The sequence below is a fragment of the Mustela nivalis genome (assembly GCF_964662115.1).
Source record: "Mustela nivalis genome assembly, chromosome: 10".
Taxonomy (NCBI): Eukaryota; Metazoa; Chordata; class Mammalia; order Carnivora; family Mustelidae; genus Mustela; species Mustela nivalis.
The window spans coordinates 31543168-31566355 of record NC_139029.1 but is presented as its reverse complement, the minus strand read 5'-3'; the positions used below and the strand labels follow the sequence as shown (position 1 = coordinate 31566355).

The following is a 23188-nucleotide window of genomic DNA, read 5'->3' as shown; positions in this document are numbered from 1 at the left end:
TGATAACAAGGCAGAGAATGGTACAGTGATGAAATTGAGGAGATGGACAGACGTTAAGTCATGGAAGGCCTTACAGGTAATGTTAAGTGTTTAGATTTTATTTTGAGTGCAATGGGAAAACACTGAGAGGTTTGTAAGAAGAAATAATCTTATTCAACTTGCATTATTAAAAGATGACTTTGGCTGTTCTATGGAGAATGAACTGGTAATGAGTTATCGAAGCAGGTATGTCAGTTAAGAAGATATTGTGATAGTCCAAGTGAGTGATACCAGTGTCATGGAGTAGAGTAGTAGCAGTGGATATAGTAGAAATAAACAGATTAAATATTCATTATTTTCGTGGTGGAACTGACAGGATTTGTGACGGTTTAGTTGTGGGAAGGAATCAACAGTGACTCCTTAGGTTTTGGTCTGATCAACTGTGTGAATGGAGGGGGCTCTTCACTGAATGAATTGGACTGGAGAAGAAATAGTTTAGAGGAAGAGGAAAAATGGATATAAATTCACTGTCAAGTTGAACTGGAAACATAAATAAACTTGAACATTTATCAAATAATTCTTGATAAAGGTAGTAAGAATGCAAGGAGATAGTGAATGAGAGTGTGCTAGAAAAATACATAGCTCATTAAGGCATTAAGGTCCAGAGAAGCTACTAGCTCCTCTGGCCCATGCTTCCTAACAAAGCAAACCCAGGCTGAGATCAGCTGGGCTCTGTAAGCTTAGGGCTGCCATCGGAGGTCCATATTTGGGTTCAACTGCAAGTATACAGTGGGGGTAGAAGGAAAACTTCATTCTCCAATATTTTTAAAACACCTACTGTGTGTCAGGCATTGTTCTAGACACTGGGAACAGTCCAGAACAAGACAGATGGGACTCTATTCTTATCCCTTCTACCCATGTTATACCTATACAAAGACTTAATGGTATTTTTAATACCATAAAGCTCACTTTCATAACAACTACCTGGAACCCAAGTGTCCCAGCACCTTCTTGCCCTTGAGATATTTGTGACTATGTCCTCTCCAGAGTAGATTTACTGATAACCTCTGACTCAGAGTTAGGAGACTTGGGAGCTCCCATAGTCTTGATGATAACTTGCTAAGTATGAGACTGTGACCAAAATAGTCACTTCAGTTCTCTTGGTCTCAGAGACCTCTTCCGTGAAAGGAGAAGACCAGCTAAATAGCAGTTGTTTTCAAACATTTTAGCTGTTGCCCCTTTCTTGAAGTAAAATCTTACACAGATTTCCACATATGAAACAGATAAAGTAGGTCTTCTCTGGCTGAAAAGGATGGAGGGCTCTCAGTCCCACTCATCAGTCTTTCCTCATCTCCAAAGGCAGTTTCTGAGCCCTGCAGAGAGCTCCTCACCCCTCAGTTCACTCCCATTTACCATCCCATAAGATGCGATCTAGGAAGCCATTTGGTTTTTGCCTTTCATTGGAACAACTCTTACTAAATAAAGTCTTCAACCACATTCTTAAACCTGAATTCAATAGTCACCTTTTGTTCTTTATTTTCTTGGCAATACATGACACTATTTACTATTTCTTCTAGAAACACTCTTCAATCTGGCTTCTGCCTTGACTTTTCTTCTACTTCTCTGGCTGTTTTGTCTAAGTTACCTTTGGGATAATTATTTTTGTCTCTTATAAAGAGGCTCCCCTTACATTTCTACCTTTGCGTACTTTCATCAAGAGACTTACAGGACCATCTCATCCATCACAGGATTTCTGCTACCGTCTACTTATTGATGATTTTCAAATAGACCTCCAGCCCAGGCTCCACACTTGGCATGGCTGTTCTAAAGACACTTCAAAGTCAACATATCAAAAGCTGTACTCCTTTCACTCCTCCCTCAAAACTATGTTCCCTAACTCAATGGATGACACCTTCAAACCAGAAACTTGAAAGTCTTCCTTGATCTCTGCTGACACCCAAGTCCCTGCCTACCATTCCTTCTTCCTCACTTCCTATACTCCTTAGTTCCTAAGTCTTGTTGATCCACTTCCATCCATTTTTCTCTAACCTCACCAACACTATCCTCTCTCACCCAGATTATAGCAACAGCTTCCAAACTAGTTTCACTACCTTCAGTCCTATATGAACAATCTATTTCCCACACAGCAGGCCAAGTGAACAGGCAAATCTGTTTTGATCTCTTCCATGTTACTAAACACTGAGGGAGTTTCCTACTGTCCAAACTTCCCCATTCCTACTGTCCAAACTCATGTTCCCTCGTGACAGGGTCCCTGCCTACTTCCTCACTCTCAATGTCTCCTTCCCCATTTCTTCTCTTCACACTCTTGCGCTATAGCAGCACCGAGGTCACTGAGTTCCTCCAACAAATCATGCCTTCCCTTGCACATGTCATATCTGCCCTGAAAATTACTCCCTCACTTTTTGCTTGGCCCTGGGTTATCTATACTTCAGGACTCAGTCTGTTACTTCCTTTAAGAATATTTTCTGGTTTCTTAGCCTGAACAGGGCACCTCCTTTGTGCTCCCATCGTATCCAATACTGCTCTGTTTAATTGTCTATCTTCCCCCTGCAGGCTATACGGACCATGAAGGTAAGAGCTATGTCTTATTTTGTATCCTCAGTATCTCCCTACAGTATCTGGCACATGGAAGATGTGCAATTTTACTGTCAAATATTATTATGTAATGGATCTGAGATAAATGGAGCCTGGGAAGTAGGGCACAGGAGATAAGTAAACAAGGAAACATTCCAAGAAGAGGAGAGAGGGAAGCATAGGGCAGATACAGAGACTTCTCACAGTCCCAGTGATGGGAAGTAATTTGGACCAAGTAAAGGAAACAGGTGGCAACAAGGAGCTCTTTAGAGAGAAGTCTAGTATCTTTATAATGGCAAGGTTCCCCACCACCAACTGAGTTAAGGCCGCAGCCTTCCTCCCTGTGGCAAATATCCCTACCAATGATCCTATGTCAGCTGGGTGGATTTTTGTCGGCTTTGATAATTAATGTCAATATCTTGAAGATTGGCCACTTCAACTCCATTGCCACCTACTCAATCTAGGTCACTATCTCTTCACCTGTGGCTCATATCTGGATTAATTGGTCTGTTTTTCTTCTTCAATTTATCTCTTCTAGAGAACTAGAACGATCTCCCTTAAAACCTGGTAATACACTGTTCTAGTGCTCAAGAACAAGACTTCCGCTTTCCCCTACAGCAAACCTAAATACTGTGACCAAGCTTCTTGGCTCTTCACTCTTGTGACCACTATCATGCCTGTTCCCCACCATGTCTCCAATATGCTTTTCCCACTTCTGCAACTAGGTTTCATGATTGTGAGTCTTGGACTCAGAGCACATTCTAAAGTTAAAAGCAACTTTTGGGAAGGCATAAAATTCAGCAGTCCAAAACGAGCAAACAAACAAACAAAAAACCCTCCTTCTACATTAAAACGTTTACAAAGATGGAGCTTAGGCTGCACCTAGACTATATTTTCCTAATTCACTGATGATGTATCCTTCAGTATATGGTGTACAAGTCAAAATTGCCATCTATTGTTCCTTCTGATGATCTAGATAAGGCTTTTGCCCAGACAAAATTTGATTGCATCTATTTGTTTTTGTGGCAGAATAATGCATTAGCCCAAAAGCTCAAAAGTTTCTGTGAAAGATACTTCTGGTGAAAAAGCAGAAATACAAGAGTTTGAGGGCAAGAGTAACAAAAAAAGGAGGGAAGGAAGGAAGGGAGGGAGGGAGGGAAAGAAGAAGGAAGGGAGGGAAGCTTATCAAAAACAAACCATGAGAGCCTATGGACTTGAGAGACTAATTGAGAGAATACGGACTCTAGGAAACAAACTGGGTTTTAGAAGGGAAGAAGGTGGGGGAATGAGTGGGCCTGGTGACGGGTATTAAGGAGGGCACAGGTTGCATGGAGCACTGGGTGTTATATGCAAACAATGAATCATGGAACAGTACATTAAAAACTAGTGATGAACTGTATGGTCACTAATATAACATAATAAAAAAGAGAGAAGGTTATCAAAATGATTATCAGATATGATGTTAAATAAAAACAGCAAAAAATCTCTTGGCAGAGTATAGTTAAATTAGGACATTAATAGATTTCCTTAGTGAAACTAAGGGTTATTATCAATCCTTTTATTTTTCCGTGCTTTCCAAATTTTCCTCAAAATGCATAAATTTATTTTAAAAAGCAAGATAAAATTTAAAAATGTAATAACATATAAAAGACAAACTCCTTGGGGGAAATGCTTGCTTATAATTAATTTTTCCACTCACACCATTTAGAAGTGAATGTCAAATTCTTACAACGATCAAGCCAAATAAGTGTATCTCTCCCCCCAAATAATTAATGTGATATGGGACTTTCTCAATTTACCAGAATTCCTCTTTCTCTTCCTTTGGGCTTTGAATCTCTACTTCCAAAACTGTTAGGTTAGACCCAAGATCTTTACAGATATTTTCACTTGCAATTAAATTATCAGGTGTAGTATTTCTCCCTACAGTAAAATGATTTAATTGTTCAAATTCTTGTGAAAGCTTCAAGACCTGTAAAGTGAGAAGACAAATATTCTATTTTGTATATTCTAATATATAATTATGAGAAAGTACATTGAGTCTATTAAATGTTTAAATAATCATTGACAAATAAACATAAATTGACAACCTATTTGAAGTCATCTTCTAATTTAACTTAATGCTTTGCTGTTGTTATGTAATCTAATCCATTTTTACCATAGGCACAAGGATGCATAAATCCGTGTGGTTTTAAAGAAGGGTATCTTTGGAGAAGGGAAGATAGAGGGAGAATGATAAAGCAAATGCGGTACACCATGCTAATACTGGAGGAGTGAAGGTACATGGGAATTCTTCGTACGATTTTTATAACTTTTCTGTAAGCCTGAATTTATTTCAAAATAAAAAGCTTTTAAAAAGAGCGAGCAAGGGAGAGCCAGATTACCAGGATAGTGATCTGAATCTCTTGTTTTTACATTATATTCCTGTTGCCACAGTTCATCTTCTGTGTTGCACTGTCCAGAGATAGTTCATAAGACAAGATCCTTTAATTGTACAGTGTGATGACAACCCTTTGCTGACAAGGTCCTCCAACAAAACTTAGTTTAGGCTGTGCCCCATGTATCCCTCTTTCCAGGTAGCAAACCTCGTGTTCTGGACCTTTCCATTACTAGGTCATATACTGTTTGCTCCAAGTCCCAATCCCTCAGCAGCCTGCACCCTGCTTTCAGGATAACAACTTCACAGAGGATAAATGATGCCTGGGCTTAGTCCTTCATTTCACATGTGCTATGAAAATATAACCCAATATATTTTAGTTGTGTGTTCAAGCCTTCACTCCTCCCTACCTTTTTAATCAAGACAGCCAGGAGTAGTTAATAAGTGGGACTCCAGGAATCACCCTGCAGACAACCTCTCCATCTAACTGTGGTCTGGTAGCCATTTTTATACTTGGGGAATGTATTGGGGGCAGGACATTTAAACATTTTCCTAATTCTAAGTATGAACCTGACCTTCAGTATAACTGGAAAAAAAATGCTTTGATTTGAAGATTTAAGGTGGAAGACACTTAAGTAAACTTTTGTTTGTTTTGTATTTCGGGGGGGTGGTAGTAAAGTACACATAACATAAAATTTACCATCTTAACCTTACACACTGAAGTGTGCCTTCAGTGGTATTAAATACATTCACAGGGTTGTGTGACCATCACCATCAACCATCCCCAGAACTCTTCATCTTATAAAACAAACTCTATACCTATTAAACAATAACTCGCCCTCACCCCTCCCCCAGCCCCTGAAACTACCATTACACTTCTTGTCTTTATGATTTTGCCTACTCTAAGTATCTCACATAATTGGAATCATACAGTGTGTGTGTTTTTGTGATGGTCTTATTTCACTTAGTGTGATGTCCTCAAGATTCGTCCATGTTGTAGCATCCTTCAGGATTTCCCTCCTCTTTTAAGACTGAATAACTTTCCATTGTGTGTTACATACCACAATTTGCTTTTCTATTCATCCATCAATAAACACTTGGGTTACTTCCACATTTCAGCTATTGTGAATAGTGCTGCTATGAAAATGAGTGTGTAAATTATCTCTTCAAGGACCTACTTTCAATTCTTTTGGGTATATATCCAGATAGTGGAATTGCTGGATCATTTGGTATTTCTATTTTTAAGTAAACCTTTTACATTATAATATGCACTCTAAAAATTAAACTGTTTGGAAACTGATCTAAAGTAAAGAATTAACAGCGTAATCCTAAGAGTGAAGACTGACATCTATTCAGAGATGCAGATTGGCTTATAACCTATACAATATGGCAATTTATTCTATAAATTATATAATTTTATATATATGTAATTATGTGAGTAAAAGATATGCCAATTTCCAAGTCATTTTTTCCTGAAAATTAATTTCCTTTTATCTTATCCTAATAAAAGATAAAGTAAAACACTGAACATTTAAAGAATTAATTCAGTCTCACCTTTGTTTCTAATTCAGAGTTCTCTCTTTGTAGCTGGTTATATTTTACTAAAAAATGGTCTCCATTTTCTGACGCCCCTGGAATACTTTGAATTTCATTGTAAAGGTATATAAGTTCTGACTTTGATTTTTGCAATCCCTGATTAAGAAATAAAAATATTTAATAAAATAAAATAAGACTTTCCCATAAAAGGTATAATACTTCTAAATAGGAATCTTAGAATTTCTTTTGTTGTTTTAAATATTCCAACTTATTCTTCTGGCAGAACTACTTTCTTAATAATTAAAGTTTACCTAAATCAATTAATTAAACTGAGCATTCCTAGTTTCTATCATTCACAGGTTGAAGGACGGGGTTTCTAGAGTCATTCCTACTTTCAGCAAGGCTTCTAGAGAGGTAAATTCTTCAGCAACTCCTGCATTAGTTATATTACCTGTTTTAAAATATATCTTTTTTTTTAAGTTACCTTTTACAGAACAACCATGCCTTTAATTTTGTGACAACCCCATGCAGTACTGTTACTGATACAGGCTCAGAGAGTGTAAGTGGCCTGCCTAAGTTCACATAGCTAGGAAGTGGTAAAGCTAAGATTCACCTGTCTGACCAACTTCAAACTCTGTGTTCTTAACTACAGAGTATGCTGCCTTACTTAATAAAATATATTCAGTGACTTAATCAACTCTGATTTTTTTTTCTATATCTGTGAGAGAAAACATTTCACTTATATGTAGATTCTTATCAAATTTCTACACTGATGATATGGAATATACATTTTGGTTGGTGGGTGACTGGGACCTGAGAATCTGTGGTACCCTATGAAGGGAACAGGTGATATGAAATTTACTTTAGGAGAGGAGTTACTTGGTATTTTCCCAAAGCCTTGAGATCAGAAAGGGAAGACAGTGTTGATGAGGAAGGTGTGGGGCAAAAAGGAGAGAAAATGGAGAGTGGCCACCCAAAACCACCGGAAGAGGGCAAGTGGCATCAGTTTCCTGCCTCATTGCATTGAAAATTCCTGTAGGTCATCAGGATGGGATTTGGGGCGTTGCACAGGCTGTCACCCACCCTGCAAACTGATTAAGTGTCACCATCCTCTAAATTGGTGATCTAGACTTCCATGGACTCACATCCAGGTCTCTCTTCCAAATATAGGCTGGTTGTCTCCTGACAGACCTTTCCAAGATGCTGGGACAAGCACTTAAAAGGAGAGACAAGTCCATGACTCTATGACCACCATAATAATCAAACACCTGCTACTTCAGGCCCCTCTTTGGCTGGTGCTGGAACTCAGCTTGTGGAAGGGACACTCACCCCATTATTACTAATAGATACATGTATTCTATAGCTACGATTTAGTTGAAAACCAAAATAAATGGTAACACGAAATCTCTAAAGTAGGAATGCAAAAAGAGGGAAATAACATCCTGAGTGGCAAAATACCTCACTTTCAACTTTCAAAGCCTTCTGTATAGTAGTAAAATCAGATGCCAATTGCCTTCTCCTTTCTTCTGACAACTCACTTTCAAATATTTCAATTTTTTCTTGGCTCATTTTCAAACTCTGCAAAAAGCATTTTACATAATTAATTCTATATACAATGATCATGTTTAAATTAAATCATGTGTAGATTCTGATAATAGTAATTTCCTGCCTAACTCAATTATAAAGTCATCTAGGGGAGATATGAAGCTGGGAAAAGTAATTCATGGTACCATAGCTCATAAGAGACATTTTTCTCTCTAAGCCTCTTCCTCAATTTTAAGATGGAGCTGATACTGTTCTATTATATACATTATAACCATCAGAGTAGGAATGAAGTGAGATTTTGAAAATATTTTGTTAAGCAGCTATCAGATATAAAGTCTTGTTAAAATCTTTCCAGATTAATTGATAATAATAATTGCAATAATAATGAAAGTAATTACTAGTTAGTACTTGCCATGTGTCAGACATCATGATACATGCTTTACTTGCATTATCTCATTTTGTTTTCCAGGACCCCTACAAAATTGGAATATATATATATGTTTATATGTATATATATATATATATAAAATATATATAAATATGGTTAAGTTATAGACTATATAATATATTATATAAATATTTATGTAAAGTCAATAATATATAAATATAATTAAGTTATATGATATATTTATATAAACATAAGGTTATATAATATATAAACATAATTAAGTTATATTCTATATATAATATATAGTTATATATTATATATATATATATTTTTAAACAGAGAACAGAGGTGAGGCTCAGCTATATTAGATATTTTTCCCAAGATCAGCACTGGGATTCAAACCAAATTTAACTTATAAGCCCTTACTTTTAGTATCTACTCTATTTGAACTTACCAAAGCATATTTTCTCTTATTACAAAAACCTAGTAGGAAATTAAGTTGAGGCCAAAATGCAATTTGGTGGCTACGGACTGAGAACTGAGCCAGTTCTCATATTACTGCCATCAAGCTGTGGACCCTTCTTGTTGGTCAGAGCACACCTGTCAGGTGAGCTAAGTACTCCTTTGTACCACCCCACTAGGGAGCAGCATGAAATGGATAGGTCTCTACTCTCCCACTTGGGAAACCAAGAATGATTTGTGGGGGAAAAAAGTCTTACTGGTCTTGTTCTATTTACCAACAGCGGAAAACTGAGTCTGTTACTTAACTTAGACTCCGTTTTGTCATCAGAAAAATGAGGACAATGATCCCTATGCACATGTGGGCACCTCACTTACAGCAATGCTCTGTAAATGGTGTTTGTGTTATTGGGTTGTTCTGAATTTTCACGTTTACTCAGTTGCAAGGCAGTACCTTTAAATACCCTTCCAATTTCAACACACTAGTCTATCCCAAATATATTTTACCGGGCTCCTTCCTAACCTGTAACCAGTGATTATAATCACAAGATGTAGGTTTACCATTCCTGCAGGTGTATTTTCTCCCTTTGCCTATATTCAGTTATCCTTAAGCATCCTTATGGAGTGTGCCGCAACTGAATTAGCAGCTGTCACTGGAAATGACCTTTTTATGTCTTACCTCATTTAAATCTTGTACTTGCACTGTCTCTTGACTTTCCGTACAGGGTTCTCTGCTGTTTTCCTATATTACTGTTAACTCAGGTTCTAAGAGGGAAGTCTTAAGCCAAATAAATCATCAGTTAAAATACATACATACATGTGTTATTCTAAAAAAAAAAAAAGAAAGAAAGAAAAAATAAGCTATAGTTTTTAAGCATCCTTCCCTGAAGATACAACTTGAAAACTTTCTGTACCAACAAGTTTCACCTCCTGTTTGGTCTTGGATCCTTTGAAGAGTGGCTTTATGAAGTGTTCGAGCCCTCACTGCTGTTTGGCAGCTGAACCAAAGGAACCAAGTGTTAGAAGAATATACTACAGGATCTTCATTGTCCTGATATAAGTTGCTAATGTGCCCCCCCCTTTTTTTTCACTTTTGAAAAGTTAACATTTCATTGTAGATTTGGCCCAATAACAAAACTATAGGCAAAGGAAGCTTCTGAGTATTTAGATGTAATTTAGAAATAGAAGACACCAACACTGATAGTACTTTTTCTCAAAATTCGATTTCAACAGAATCTTCAATTAAGTTTTTAGTTTAATTCAGAGACAAAAACACTCATTCACTTAAGCTGAAGAGGAAAGCATTGATCCACCAGAGTTCTACCCTAATTAAATTTTGGAGAAAAGTATTCTGGGGCTTTGCTGGTCCTTCTGGATTCATATTTACTGCCAGATATGTATTAAATTAACCAACAGGTTTTTAAAAAATTAATTTCTTAGTTTATTATTAATAAACTAATATTTATTAATATTAATAAATATTATTTATTATTATTGATGATCAGTAATCTACCTTTCTCGTGTTTAATAGGAAGAGATGGGTTAGAAAGAATGGGACAGGCAACAGTAAAAATGGATGCTGAAACCCCAGTGTAACTTTTACAACTCCTCCTGTCTGGGGGTATAGAAAAAAGACATGGTTAAGAATTAGGTCGACTTCCTAGCAGGACTGGGCAAGGACATAGGAGAGGGTAAAGTTTTCCCTCAGGACAGCTTCTCCCCTTCACCTGATAGACGTTTGTCCTGATAGACGTTTCTGCAGGTCCACAGATGAATGCTGATGCATTCAGCACCCAAAGCCAGAATCTCCTTGGCTCCACCCTACATCACCTGAGATGCTTCAGTGCCAAGTGCGAGAACCATTTCAACCCTTAAAAATGGAAAACTCCCATCATTTCCTTCGTGTTTTCCTTTGTGTAATTCAGTATAAGAACATCATGTATTTTAATGTTATAAGTTTTAAAAGATAGCTTTTCAAAAGAATATATATATGAAATTTAACATAATTTGTGGCATATTAATGATGGTTATGCATTTAGGCAATGTGTGTCCTTTGTGTACTACATGGTGACCAAAGTTTAAAGCAGAAAAAGGCAGCAGAGGGGCAGCAAATACTGTAAGAAATGAGCAGTGGGAGAAAGAGAGCTCTGGGTAGCTGATGGGTGCCTACCTCACCTGTCAGGCAGCAGTAAGCAAAGAGAAGCAACCAGGTTTGCTAGGGAATTGCCCCATTGGCAAGGGGTAGCCACCAACGACTCTGGAGAAAGGTGTAACAGCTCAGAATTTTCCACTTTCAGTGTTCTACTGCCCCAAAGGTGGGGATCATCTAATGCTCTGAAGCAAACTGTGCCTGGGAGGCACAGTTTGACAAGTGCTACTACCATCCCCACCACATGCCTGCACTCTGCCCACGCCCTCTCACAGGCACAGTCCATGGGGGTGGCAGGTGCAGGCAGTGGGCAGGATGGAACATATGCAGTCACCACCTCCAGGTGGACGTGATTTATGTGCTCAGTGTGGAGTATATTGTAACCCCCAGGAGGTATAATTAATCCCCTATATAAACCCTCCATAAATCCTCATTAGAGTTGACATGATGTGTTGTGATGAGCCCTGGGTGTTATATGCAACTAATGAATCATTGAATAGTACGTCAAAAACTAATGATGTACTATATGTTAGCTAATTGAACATAAAAAAGGGTTGATCTGATGTACATAATCAGCTCTAAGTCCAGACTAAACCCAGAACAACTCCTAGCTCTGCCTCTCACTTTGTTCAAGTCCCTTTAAGTTCTCTCAACCATGAAATGGGAATAGCCCTACTTACCTTGGGGAGGGCTGTTACAAGGATTATTGGGATTATGTAAACATGTCATGGCATATGAGAGATGCTCAATATATTGTGGCTATTGTGAATGATACCTATCTCCCAGAATTTTCTGTTAACATTAAATGAATTATATCAAACCCACAGCAGAGTCATTAAAATACTGTGTAGGCACTGAAATCTTAGTTTCCATCCTCTAACTTCCTTTTTGTAGGGAACAGAAAGTAAAGTAGTAAGAGACCAGGAATGATTGCACGAAGCACCCACACACTCACTAAAAAGCTGAAGATCCATGCTGAGGGAAGCATGGCCTTGCATCAAGATCTGAAACTCCTAACCTACTGATTACAGCACTCAGTTCACTCAATTCCATAGCTGAGAATGAGCCCTTAGTGAATACCTAGTGATATTTCCATTGCTTGGCGCTAAACTTGATGGAGAAAGCTTGAGTCTTTTTCTTCATGGAAGATCAAGAGATCAGAGAGAACTCTGATCATAAAAATCTATTCAGTATTATTTTAGAAATCACATATTTCAAGTCTTGATGACAAAGTAAAGAAAGCAGCCTAGAGGACTGAGATTACACAAAGAAAAAACTTCTGGTATTTAAAATTAAACATGAGAGGGATATGTATGATCTTCTTTTCTAAACATGTTTTAAAATATGACATATACTCATTTATTCAGAATGTCATAGATGACATCTATCATAGAGGGAGGTGGATTAACCAGTCACTCTCCAAGGATCTTTTCTACCATCGAAAATTCTGTGACACAGAGAGCCACATGGCAGTGTACCACTGGTAGGTATCTCTCCCTTCAGGGAAGAACTTGGCACACTCTTCCCAGGTAACCTCCAATGAACGACTAAGCATGGTAGGGATAGTAAGACCTGTCCATTTCTGGTTAATGTGGAATTCCTTCACAGGTTATCACTGTGCCAAAGCCCTATTGGTCTGAATGAGACTTCTTAGAGTTACACCACAGTCTGAGGCTCTTCCTATCCAATCTTCCTTCCTTCTCCCTTTTTAATGGGTATCAGACCTGCACCATGAGCTTAAAGGCTTTGCTAATCCACAGCTGCCATTCCCTTGATCCTTCTCAGGTACCACCCCAAATAACTCTCTTGTAATTCTAGGTTTGTTTTGGTCCTTTCCCAGATCAGCCTCCTCCCAATGGATATATGGGTAACTGAAGAAGGAATGAGTCACAGACATGGTCACCATCAAAGACAAAAGAAAATGATAGCTTGGTTGAAGACATGAATATAAACATCCAAGAAGTGCACTGAACTGCAAGAAGGATTAAATCAAAGAGACCCACACTGAGACGTATTATAAACTGGCCACTGAAAGCCAAAGATAAAGAGATAATCTTGAATGCAGCAAGAGAGAAGTGACTTGTCATTTATAGGAGATCCTCAGTAACAGTACCAGCAGATTTCTCATCTGTAACTTTGGAGGCCAGAAGGCAGTGGGCTGATATATTAAAAATGCTAAAAGAAAAAAAAAAAAAACCTGTCGGCCTAGAATTCTATAACCAGCAAAACTGTCCTTTTAAGAGTGAGAATGAAAGTAAGACATTCATAGATAAACAAGACCTGAGGGAGTTTGTCACTGCTAGACCCACCCTGTGAGAAATCCTAAAAGGAGTCCTGCAGGTTGAAATAAAAAGATACCAGACAGTAACTCAAAGCCATATGAAGAGAAACATCTCAGTAAAAGTAAATATATGGACAATGATAAAAGCCAGTGTTATAGTAACAGTGGTTTAAAACTCCAATTTTGTTCTCCACATGACTTAAGAGATTGGTATATTGCTTTAAAAATTATTATTACCCTAAAACCTAATATTATTGGAACTTTCACTCTAATTCTATAATTAAGCTTCTATGTAATTTAAGAGACTAAAACATTTTAAAAAGCAATTATTAATTCATGCTTTTGGATACACAATATATAAAGATGTAATTTTGTGGGGCACCTGGATGGCTCAGTTGTTAAGCCTCTGCCTTCAGCTCAGGTCATGATCCCAAAATTCTGGGATCAAGCTCTGTGTCGGGCTTCCTGCTCAGTGGGAAGCCTCCTTCTCTCTCTCCCACTCCCCCTTATTGTGTTCCCTCTCTCACATTCTGTCTCTCTGTCAAATAAATTTTTTATAAATCTTTCAAAAATTCTCAAAAAAAGATGTAATTTTGTGATGTCAATTACTGAGAACAAAGCTGTAAATGAGCAAAGTTTTTGCATATTATCAAAGTTGAACTGACATAAATTCAAATTAAAGTATTATAACTTTAGCATGTTAAATGCAATCCCTATGGTAACTGCAAAGAAAATAGTTACAGAACATACTCAAAAGGGAATGAAAAGGAATTAAAATGTTTTATTACAAAAAAAAATCAACTATATACAAGAGAGACACTTAAGCAGGAAATGAGGAAAACAAAAAGCTATATGGTACATAGAAACAAATGATGAAATGACAGAAGTCCTACTTTAATAATTACTTTAAATGTAATGTAATCTCTCAATAAAAACACAACATGGTTCAACCATATACTGTCCACAGAAGATTCACTTCAGATCCAAAGATGCAAAGAAGGGGCAAGCAAAAGTATGCAAATAGTAGCCAAATAGGGCAAAGCTAGTAAAACTAATATCAGACAAAATAGATTTTAAATCAAAAAAGATTACAAGAGACAAAGAAGGGCATTATATATTAATAAAAGTTTCAATACAGCAATAAGATATAACAGTACTTAATCGCTGACCAAAATATATAAGGCAAAATTGGCCAAATTAAAAGAAGATGTAGACATTTCTACAATGAGTTGGAAACTTCAATATCCCACTTTCAATAATGGATGGAACAGATATAAGAGAATTAAGGAAATAGAGGACTTGAACAACATAATAAATCAACAATATCTAACAGACATATATAGGACACTCTATTCAATGACAGCAAAATACTCTTCCCAAGTACACACAGGACACTCTCCAGGATAGACCATATTTTAGGCGATAGACCAAGTCTTAATAGATACAAAATGTCTTCTCCAACTACAGTAGGATGGAGACAGATTTAATAACAGAAGGAAAACTGGAAATTTCATATATACATATATATGTATACAGATATATATGGAAATTAAACAACTACTCTTTTTAAAAGATTTTATTTACTTATTTGACAGACAGAGATCACAAGTAGGCAGAGAGGCAGGCAGAGACAGAGAGAGGGGGAAGCAGGCCCTCCACCGAGCAGAGAGCCCGATGTGGGGCTCAATCCCAGGACCCCGGGACCACAACCAGAGCTGAAGGCAGAGGCCCTAACCCACTGAGGCACCCAGGCACCCCTAAACAACTACTCTTAAACAGCCAATGGATAAAGAAGAAATCACAAGAGAGATCAGGAAATATCCAGAGATGAATAAAAATAAAATATGAAACTACAACATTCAAAACTTAGGGGACATAATGAAAGATGTGCTAAGGGGGACATTTATAGCTATAAATGCTTATATTAAAGAATGAGAAAGAACTGAAATCAACAACCTAATTTTATGATTTAAAGAAGTATAAAAAGAACAACAAACTAAGTCCAAACACAACAAAAAGAAATAATAAGAGCCAGAGCACAGATAAAATATAGAAAAACAATACAGAAAATCAGTGAAACCAGAAGTTGGTTCTTTGAAAAGATCAAAATTGACAAACCTTTAGCTAGAATGACTAAGAAAAAAAGAGAAGACTCAAAAAACTAACATAAAAGTTAAGAATGCATTCTTACGAATTTTACAGATAAAAAAGCATAGAAGAAAGTACGTTGAACAATTGTACACCAATAAACTGGATAACCTACATGAAATGGACGAATTCCTAGAAACACAAAACTAACAAAGACCAGGGATACAGGGGCGTCTGGGTGGCTCAGTGGGTTAAGCCTCTGCCTTCAGCTCAGGTCATGATCTCAGGGTCCTGGGATAGAGGCTCACATTGGGCTCTCTGCTTGGTGGGGAGCCTGCTTCCCCCCCCCCCCCGCTCTGCTTGTCTCTCTGCCTGCTTGTTATCTCGCTCTCTATCAAATAAATAAATAAAATCTTAAGAAAAAAAAAACCATCTGTACCCCAATGTTTATAGCAGCAATGGCCACGGTCGCCAAACTATGGAAAGAACCAAGATGCCCTTCAACGGATGAATGGATAAGGAAGATGTGGTCCATATACACTATGGAATATTATGCCTCCATCAGAAAGGACAAATACCCAACTTTTGTAGCAACATGGATGGGACTGGAAGAGATTATGCTGAGTGAAATAAGTCAAGCAGAGAGAGTCAATTATCATATGGTTTCACTTATTTGTGGAGCATAACAAATATCATGGAGGACAAGGGGTGTTAGGGAGGAGAAGGGAGTTGGGGTAAATTGGAAGGGGAGGTGAATCATGAGAGACTATGGACTCAGAAAAACAATCTGAGGGGTTTGAAGTGGCGGGGGGTGAGAGGTTGGGGTACCAGGTGGTGGGTATTATAGAGGGCACGGATTGCATGGGGCACTGGGTATGGTGAAAAATAATGAATACTGTTTTTCTGAAAATAAATTAATTAATTAAAAAAATAAAAATTAAAAAAAAATCTTAAAAAAAAAAAAAGACCATGGATACATATGTGGTTCAATCAGTTAGTTGTCTGCCTTCAGCTCAGGTCATGATCCCAGGGTCCTGAAATCAAGTCCCACATCAGACTCTTTGCTCAGCGGGAAGTCTGCTTCTCCCTCTGCCTGCTGCTTCCCCTGCTTGTTATCTTTCTCTCTAGCAAATAAATAAGGAAAACCTTAAAAAAATAAAAAAGAATCATGCTATAACTAGTAGGATACTGATTCAGTAATCAAAAAGCTCAGGTACAAAGAAGAGCCCAGGCCTGATGGCCTCACTGGTAAATTCTAACAAACATTCAAAACAGAATGAACACCAATCCTTCTCAAACTTTTCCCAAAACTTGAGAGGGAAGTAACACTTTATAAATCATCCTGTGGGGCCAGCTTACCTTGACATGAAAGTCGGACAAAGATACAAAATGGAAGAAAAAACTACAGACTAGTATCCTTTATGAGCATTGAAGCAAAAATTCTCAACAAAATATTGTCAAATTTAACACCATATAAGAAGGGTTATACACCATGACCAAGTGAAATCTAGTCCTGAAATTTAAGTATGGTTCAACATACAGAAGTCAAGCAATGTAATATACCACATTAAAAGTATGAGGGAACATTGACATGATCATCTCAATTGATGCAGAAAATGCATTTGACAGAATCCAACACTCTTTCATGATTTAAAAAAACATGAAATAAACTAGGAATAGAAGAAAACTATCTCAACATAATAAGAAATTTTTAAGAAACTTACAGGGAACATCATATTCAATGGTCAAGGATTAAATGCTTTTCCTTTAAGATCAGGAACAAATCTTTCACCACTTCTATTCAATGTAGTATTGGAAATTCTAGTCAGAGCAATTAAGCAAGGAAAAGAAAGACATTCAAATTAGAAAGGAAGAAGTAAAATTATTTCTATTTGCAGACGATATTATCTTATATAGAAAACCTTAAAGATTCTACAGTTAGACATTAACAAATGAATTTACCAAGTAACAAGATACAAAATCAACACACTTTTACACACTAACAACAAGGCAATCTGAAAAGGAAATTGCAAAAACACTTCCATTTATAGTAGCATCAAAAAGAATAAAATAGTTAGGAATCAACTTAACCAAGGAGATGAAAGACTTGTACAATGAAAACTATAAGACATTGCTGAAAAAAATTAAAGAAAACAAACAGAAACATATTCCACGTTCATGAATCAGAAGACTTAACATTGTTAAGATGTCAATACTACCCAAAAGATCTACAGATTCAATGAAATTCCTATCAAAATCCCAATATCATTTTTGCAGAAATAGAAAAACCCATCCTAAAATCCATATGGAATCTCAAGGTATGCTGAAATCATCTTGGAAAAGAACAAAGCTTCAGGACTCATATTTCCAGATTTTAAAATTTACTACAAACCCAGAGTAGTCAAAATAGTGTGGTATAGGCAGAGACACAGACATATTAGAACAATGGAATAGAATACTGAGACCAAAAATTAACCTTCATGTATATGCTCAAAAGATTTCTGACAAGTGTGCCAAGACCATTCAATGGGAAAAGGCCAGGCTTTTCAACAAATGATGCTGGAATAACTGAATATCCATATGTAAAAGAAGGAAGTTGTACCTTAACAGCAAATATAAAGGTTAACTCAAAATGAATCAAAGATTTAAGTGTAAGTCTTAAAACTGTAAAACTCATAGAAGAAAAAAATGGGAAAAGCTTTACAACATTGGATTTGGCAATGACTTCTTGGGTATGATATAAAAAGCACAGACAATAAAACAAGAAACGGACAAACTGGACTTCATGAAATTTAGAATTTTTTGTGCATCAATACAGTGAAAAGGAAACCTATGGAATGGAATAAGATTTTCAAGTTATATATTGATAAGGGATTCATATAATAAAAATAAGCAAAGAGTTCTAAAACTCAACAACATAAAAACAACATGAGTTAAAAATAGGCAAAGGAGGGGAACACCTCAGTGCCTCAGTCAGTTAAGCATCTCCCTTCCCCTCAGGTTGTGATCTCAGGGTCCTGGGATTGAGTCCCACACTGGGCTCTTTGCTCAGCAGGGAGCCTGCTTCTCCCTCTGCCTGTGGCTCCACCTGCTTGTGCCTGCTGTCTCTCAATCTCTCTCTCTCTCTCTCTCTGAGAAACAAATAAAAAATTCTTTAAAAAAAAATAGTCAAAGGACTTGAATAGGTATTTCTCCAGTGACGATATATGAAAAGTCAATGAGCACATGAAAAGATGCTTAACATCATTAATTATTATGTAAATGCAACTCGGACCACAGTGAGAAACCACCCTGCATCCATTAGGATAGCTTGCACCAAAAATAGAAAATAAAAAGCGTTGATGGTGATATGGAGAAACTGGAACCCTTGTGTACTGTCAGTGAGAATGTAAAATGGTGCAGTCATTATGCAAAATGGTAAAATGGTTCTTCAATAAAATGAAAGAGAATTACCATATGATCCAGCAGTTCTACATCTAGGTATATAACCAAAGGAATTGAAAGCAGGGACTTGAACAGATATTTGCATACTCATGCCCATAGCAGTAAACACACAGCCAAAAGGCTGAAGCAAGTCACGTATCCCTTGAGGGATGAATAGATACACAGAATGTGGACTATACAATGGAATATTATTCAGCCTTAAATTGGAAGGAAATTCTGACATATGCTGCAATGTGGATGAAACTTGAAGACATTAGCTGCTTGAAATGTGAATCAGAAAAGGACAAATAGTATATGATTCCCCTTTTATGAGGTACTTGGAGTAGTCAAAATCATAGAGATAGAAAATAGAATGGTGGTTGCCAGTGCCTGGGAGAAAGGCAGAAGGGGAGTTACTGCTTAATGAATATAGAGTTTTAGTTTTACAAGATGAAGGGAGTTCTGGAGGTGGATATCAGTAATGGTTACACAACAATATGAACGTGCTACCACCACTGAACTGCACACTTAAAAGTAGTTAAAATGAGGGGCACCTGGGTGGCTCAGTGGATTGAGCATCTGACTCGATTTCAGCTCAAGCCATGATCTTAGGGTTGTGAGACTGAGCTTCATCTTGGGCTCTGCACTCAGTGCGGAGTCTGCTTCTCTTTCTCTCCTATGCCCCTCCCCCTGCTTGCATTCTCTCTAAAATATATAAATAAGTCTTAAAAAGAAATAGTTAACATGATAAATTTTCTGTTATGTGCATTTTACCGCGGTAAAAGGCTTTTTGGGGGAAAAAAAAGGCAAAACAAAGACTTTTGCAGACAAACAAAACCAGAAAGTTTATCACTAGTAGATCTATACTAGAAGAAATGTTGACTTGTGTTCTTTAGGCTAAAGAAGTATTGTACCAGATAGAAACTTGGGTCTATGCAAAGTAATGATGAGCTCTAGAAATGGTCAATATGTGGTTAAATGTGAAAGACTTGTTTTCCCTTTAAAAGGTAATAGGCTGGGGTGTCTGGGTGGCTCAGTCAGTTAAGCGTCTGCCTTTGGCTTAGGTCATGATCCCAGGGTCCTGGGATTGAGCCCCTCATCGGGGTCCCTGCTCAGCAGGAGGCTTGCTTCTCCCTTTCCCACTCCCCCTGCTTGTGTTCCCTCTCTTGCTGCATCTCTGTCAAATAAATAAATAAATAAATAAAATCTTAAAAATAATAAAAGGTAATAGGCTAAGGAAAAATAATAACAATGTATTATAGGGTTTAGAACAACAAGTGTTGTTCCTTTTTATTAACCATTAATTCAACTTACCTCTTTCCTCTCACATTTTACCATAAGCATCAAGGTTAAACCATACCTTACACATTTTGTTTGGAAATCACCACAAATAAACATCCAAGTTCATCACTTAAAGGTTCTACTTTCCACTCAATGGTAAAAGGTAACTCAACCACATTCTCTGTTACTTTATAACAAGGATCGTCTCTTTTCCAGAGTCAAACAATATGTTGCTCATTTCTCTCTGAGGCCTCACCAGAAACACCTTTGATGTTCGTATTTCTAGCAAGATACTGGCAATATATGTGTTCTCTGAAATGACAGTAGCTTTCCCTATAGCTCTCACTTCTTTCTGAGCTCCCACCAGAACCACCTTTAAGTTCATATTTATACCAACAGTCCCTTCAAGGCAATTTAGGCTTTTTCTGTCTAGCACCTCAAAATTATTCCAGCCTCTACATATAATACAATTACAAAGACACTTCTCCAGTTTTAGGTATTTGTTATAGAAGTACCTCACTTTCTGGTACCAAAATGTCAACAAGTTTCCTAGGATTGCCATAACAAAGTACCACAAATTAGGAGGCTTAAAAAAACAAAAATATATTCCTCATAGCTCTGGAGTCAGAATTCTGAAATCAAGCTTCAGCAGAGTCAAGTTCCCTTTGAGATACTGGGTAAAATCTTTCCTTGCCTCTTTTAGCTTCTGGTGGTGGCTGTCGATCCTTGGCACAGCCCATCACTCCAACCTCTGCCTCTGTCAGCACATGGCACTTCCTGTGCATTTCTGTCTTCACACAGCATTTCCTCTTCGTATAGGTACACCAGTCATACTGGAGTAGGGTCCATCCTAATGCCCTCATTCTAACTTGGCTACATCTGCAAAGACCCTGTTTCTTGATGTGGTTGTATTCATAGGTACCGGGGGTTAGGATTTCAACACATGTCAGAGGAGGCACAAGTCAGTCTATGACAGAGACTAATAAATAGAATATATAAAGAGCCCTTGCAATAAAAAGACAAATAATGCCATTAAAAATTGGCAAAGGATATAAAAAGACATTTTCTAAAGAAGATATACAAATGGCCAGTAAGTGTAAGAAAAGATGCTTAATATCACTTGGGAAAGTCAAAATTACATTAAGATACTACTCCACACCCACTAGGATGGCTATAATAAGAAAGACAGAATATAACAAATATTGATGGTGTGGGGAACTCATAGAGTGCTGATAGGAATGTTATATGGGGCAGCTGCTTTGGAAAACAGCCTGGCATTTTCAAAAGGTTAAACATAAAATTAACATGTGACTGGGGCACCTGGGTGGCTCAGTGGATTGAGCCGCTGCCTTCGGCTCGGGTCATGATCTCGGGGTCCGGGGATCGAGTCCCGCATCGGGCTCTCTGCTCAGCGGGGAGCCTGCTTCCCTCTCTCTCTCTCTCTGCCTGCCTCTCTGTCTACTGTGATCTCTCTTTGTCAAATAAATAAATAAAATCTTTAAAGGAAAAAAAAATTAACATGTGACTTACCAATTCTACTCCTACATACATACCCAAAAGAAATGCAAATATGTCCACACAAAAAAATCGTACATGTATGTACATAACAACATTATTCCTAATAGCCATGAAGTGGAAACTACCAAATGTCTATCAACTGGTGAATGGATAAACAAAATGTGTTGTAACCCATGCAATGAAGTATTATTTAGCCATAAAAAGAGATAAAGTACTGATTGATGCTACAATATGCTTCAGACTCGACAAGATTATGCCAAGTGAAAGAAGCCAGATGTGGAAGACCACATACTGTATGATTCCATGTGTATGAAATGTACCAGATAGGCAAATTCTTAGAGACTAAAAGCAAATTAGTGGTTGCCAAGAGTCTAGAGGCTAAGGGAATGGAGATTGACTACTAATGGATATGGGGTTTCTTTTGGAGAGATGAAAATGTTCTGAAATTAGATAGTGGTGATAATTGTGTAACTTTGTGAATATACTAAAAACCACTTAACAATATACTTTAAAGGGGTGAATTTTATGGTATGTAAGTTATAGTTCAATTTTTTAAAAGAATAGATGAAATTACACATAGGTAAGAACTGCGCGCTGAAAACGATAAAACATTGCTGAGATAAAGACTCAAATAAACAGAAAGATATAGATCATGTTGACACATTGGCAGACCCAATATTGTTAAAATATACATTCTGCCTCAGTTGATCTGCAGATTCAGTGCCATCCCAATCAAAATCCTAGCAGGCATTTTTGTCAAAAATGACAAGCTGATTCTAAAATGTATATGGAAGGGGCACCTGGGTAACTCAGTCAGTTAAGCATTTGCCTTCAGCTCAGGTTATGCTCCCAGGGTCTCCAGGCCTCTCTTGCTCAAATAAATCAATAAAATCTTTTTAAAAACGTATATGAATGCAAAGAACCTAGAACAGTCCAAACATCTTTGAAAGAAAAAGTTGGAAAGATTTTCTTTCTGATTTCAAGACTTACAATAAAACAACAGCATGATATTATCCTACAAACAAATGTTTAGATTAATGGAACAGAAGAGAGTCCAGAAATTGAGCTGAATAACAGATTTTTTATAAAGGTGCCAAAGTAATTAAATAGTTATCTTTCCAATAAATCATTCCAGAATAACAGGATATACATTTGGAAATAAATGAACCTCAAACCTCACCTCACACTATATACAAAAATTATCTCCAATGGATCATAAACCTAAATGTAGAAGCTGAAACTCTAAAACTTTTAGAAGAAAAGAGAGGACAAATATTTTGTGTCCCTGGTATAGACAAAATATCTTAGATGGCTTATATATCCTATAATAAAATTTTAAAAGAAAACTTTGATAAATTGGGTTCCATCAAAATTTTTAAAACAACTATTATTCATAAAACACTTTTAAAAATGAAAAGACAAGTCATAGACTGAGAGAAAATATTTAAAGTACATATATCTAATGAAGGACTAGTATGCAACATATATAAAGAATTCCTAAACTTAATATACATATAATTCAGTCAAAAACAAGCAAAATATTTAGATTGAGGTTTCATAAAAAAATGTATA

At 37.0% G+C, this 23188-nt stretch overlaps 1 protein-coding gene and 1 long non-coding RNA gene across 4 annotated transcripts in view; one reads left to right on the top strand and one right to left on the bottom strand.

The window, feature by feature from the left end:
* Positions 1-23188, bottom strand: part of CCDC30 (coiled-coil domain containing 30) — a 96449-nt gene that overhangs the window by 52607 nt on the left and 20654 nt on the right. The window contains exons 1-3 of one of the 3 annotated variants that reach the window (XM_082687135.1): positions 7943-8062; positions 6503-6640; positions 4374-4543 (exon numbers count right to left, since the gene is read on the bottom strand). The exons of 1 other annotated variant lie outside the window; for it this stretch is intronic. In XM_082687135.1, coding sequence (XP_082543261.1) covers positions 4374-4543; positions 6503-6640; positions 7943-8053 — 419 coding nt within the window. In that variant the 5' untranslated portion in view covers positions 8054-8062. Of the gene's footprint in view, positions 1-4373; positions 4544-6502; positions 6641-7942; positions 8063-23188 lie in introns of those variants that run through there. One more of the 3 variants, XM_082687133.1, reaches the window with a different exon arrangement.
* On the top strand, positions 1863-13876 carry LOC309842641. The gene is made up of 3 exons (XR_014299712.1): positions 1863-2571; positions 4735-4850; positions 12866-13876. It is a non-coding gene; the product is annotated as an uncharacterized lncRNA (long non-coding RNA).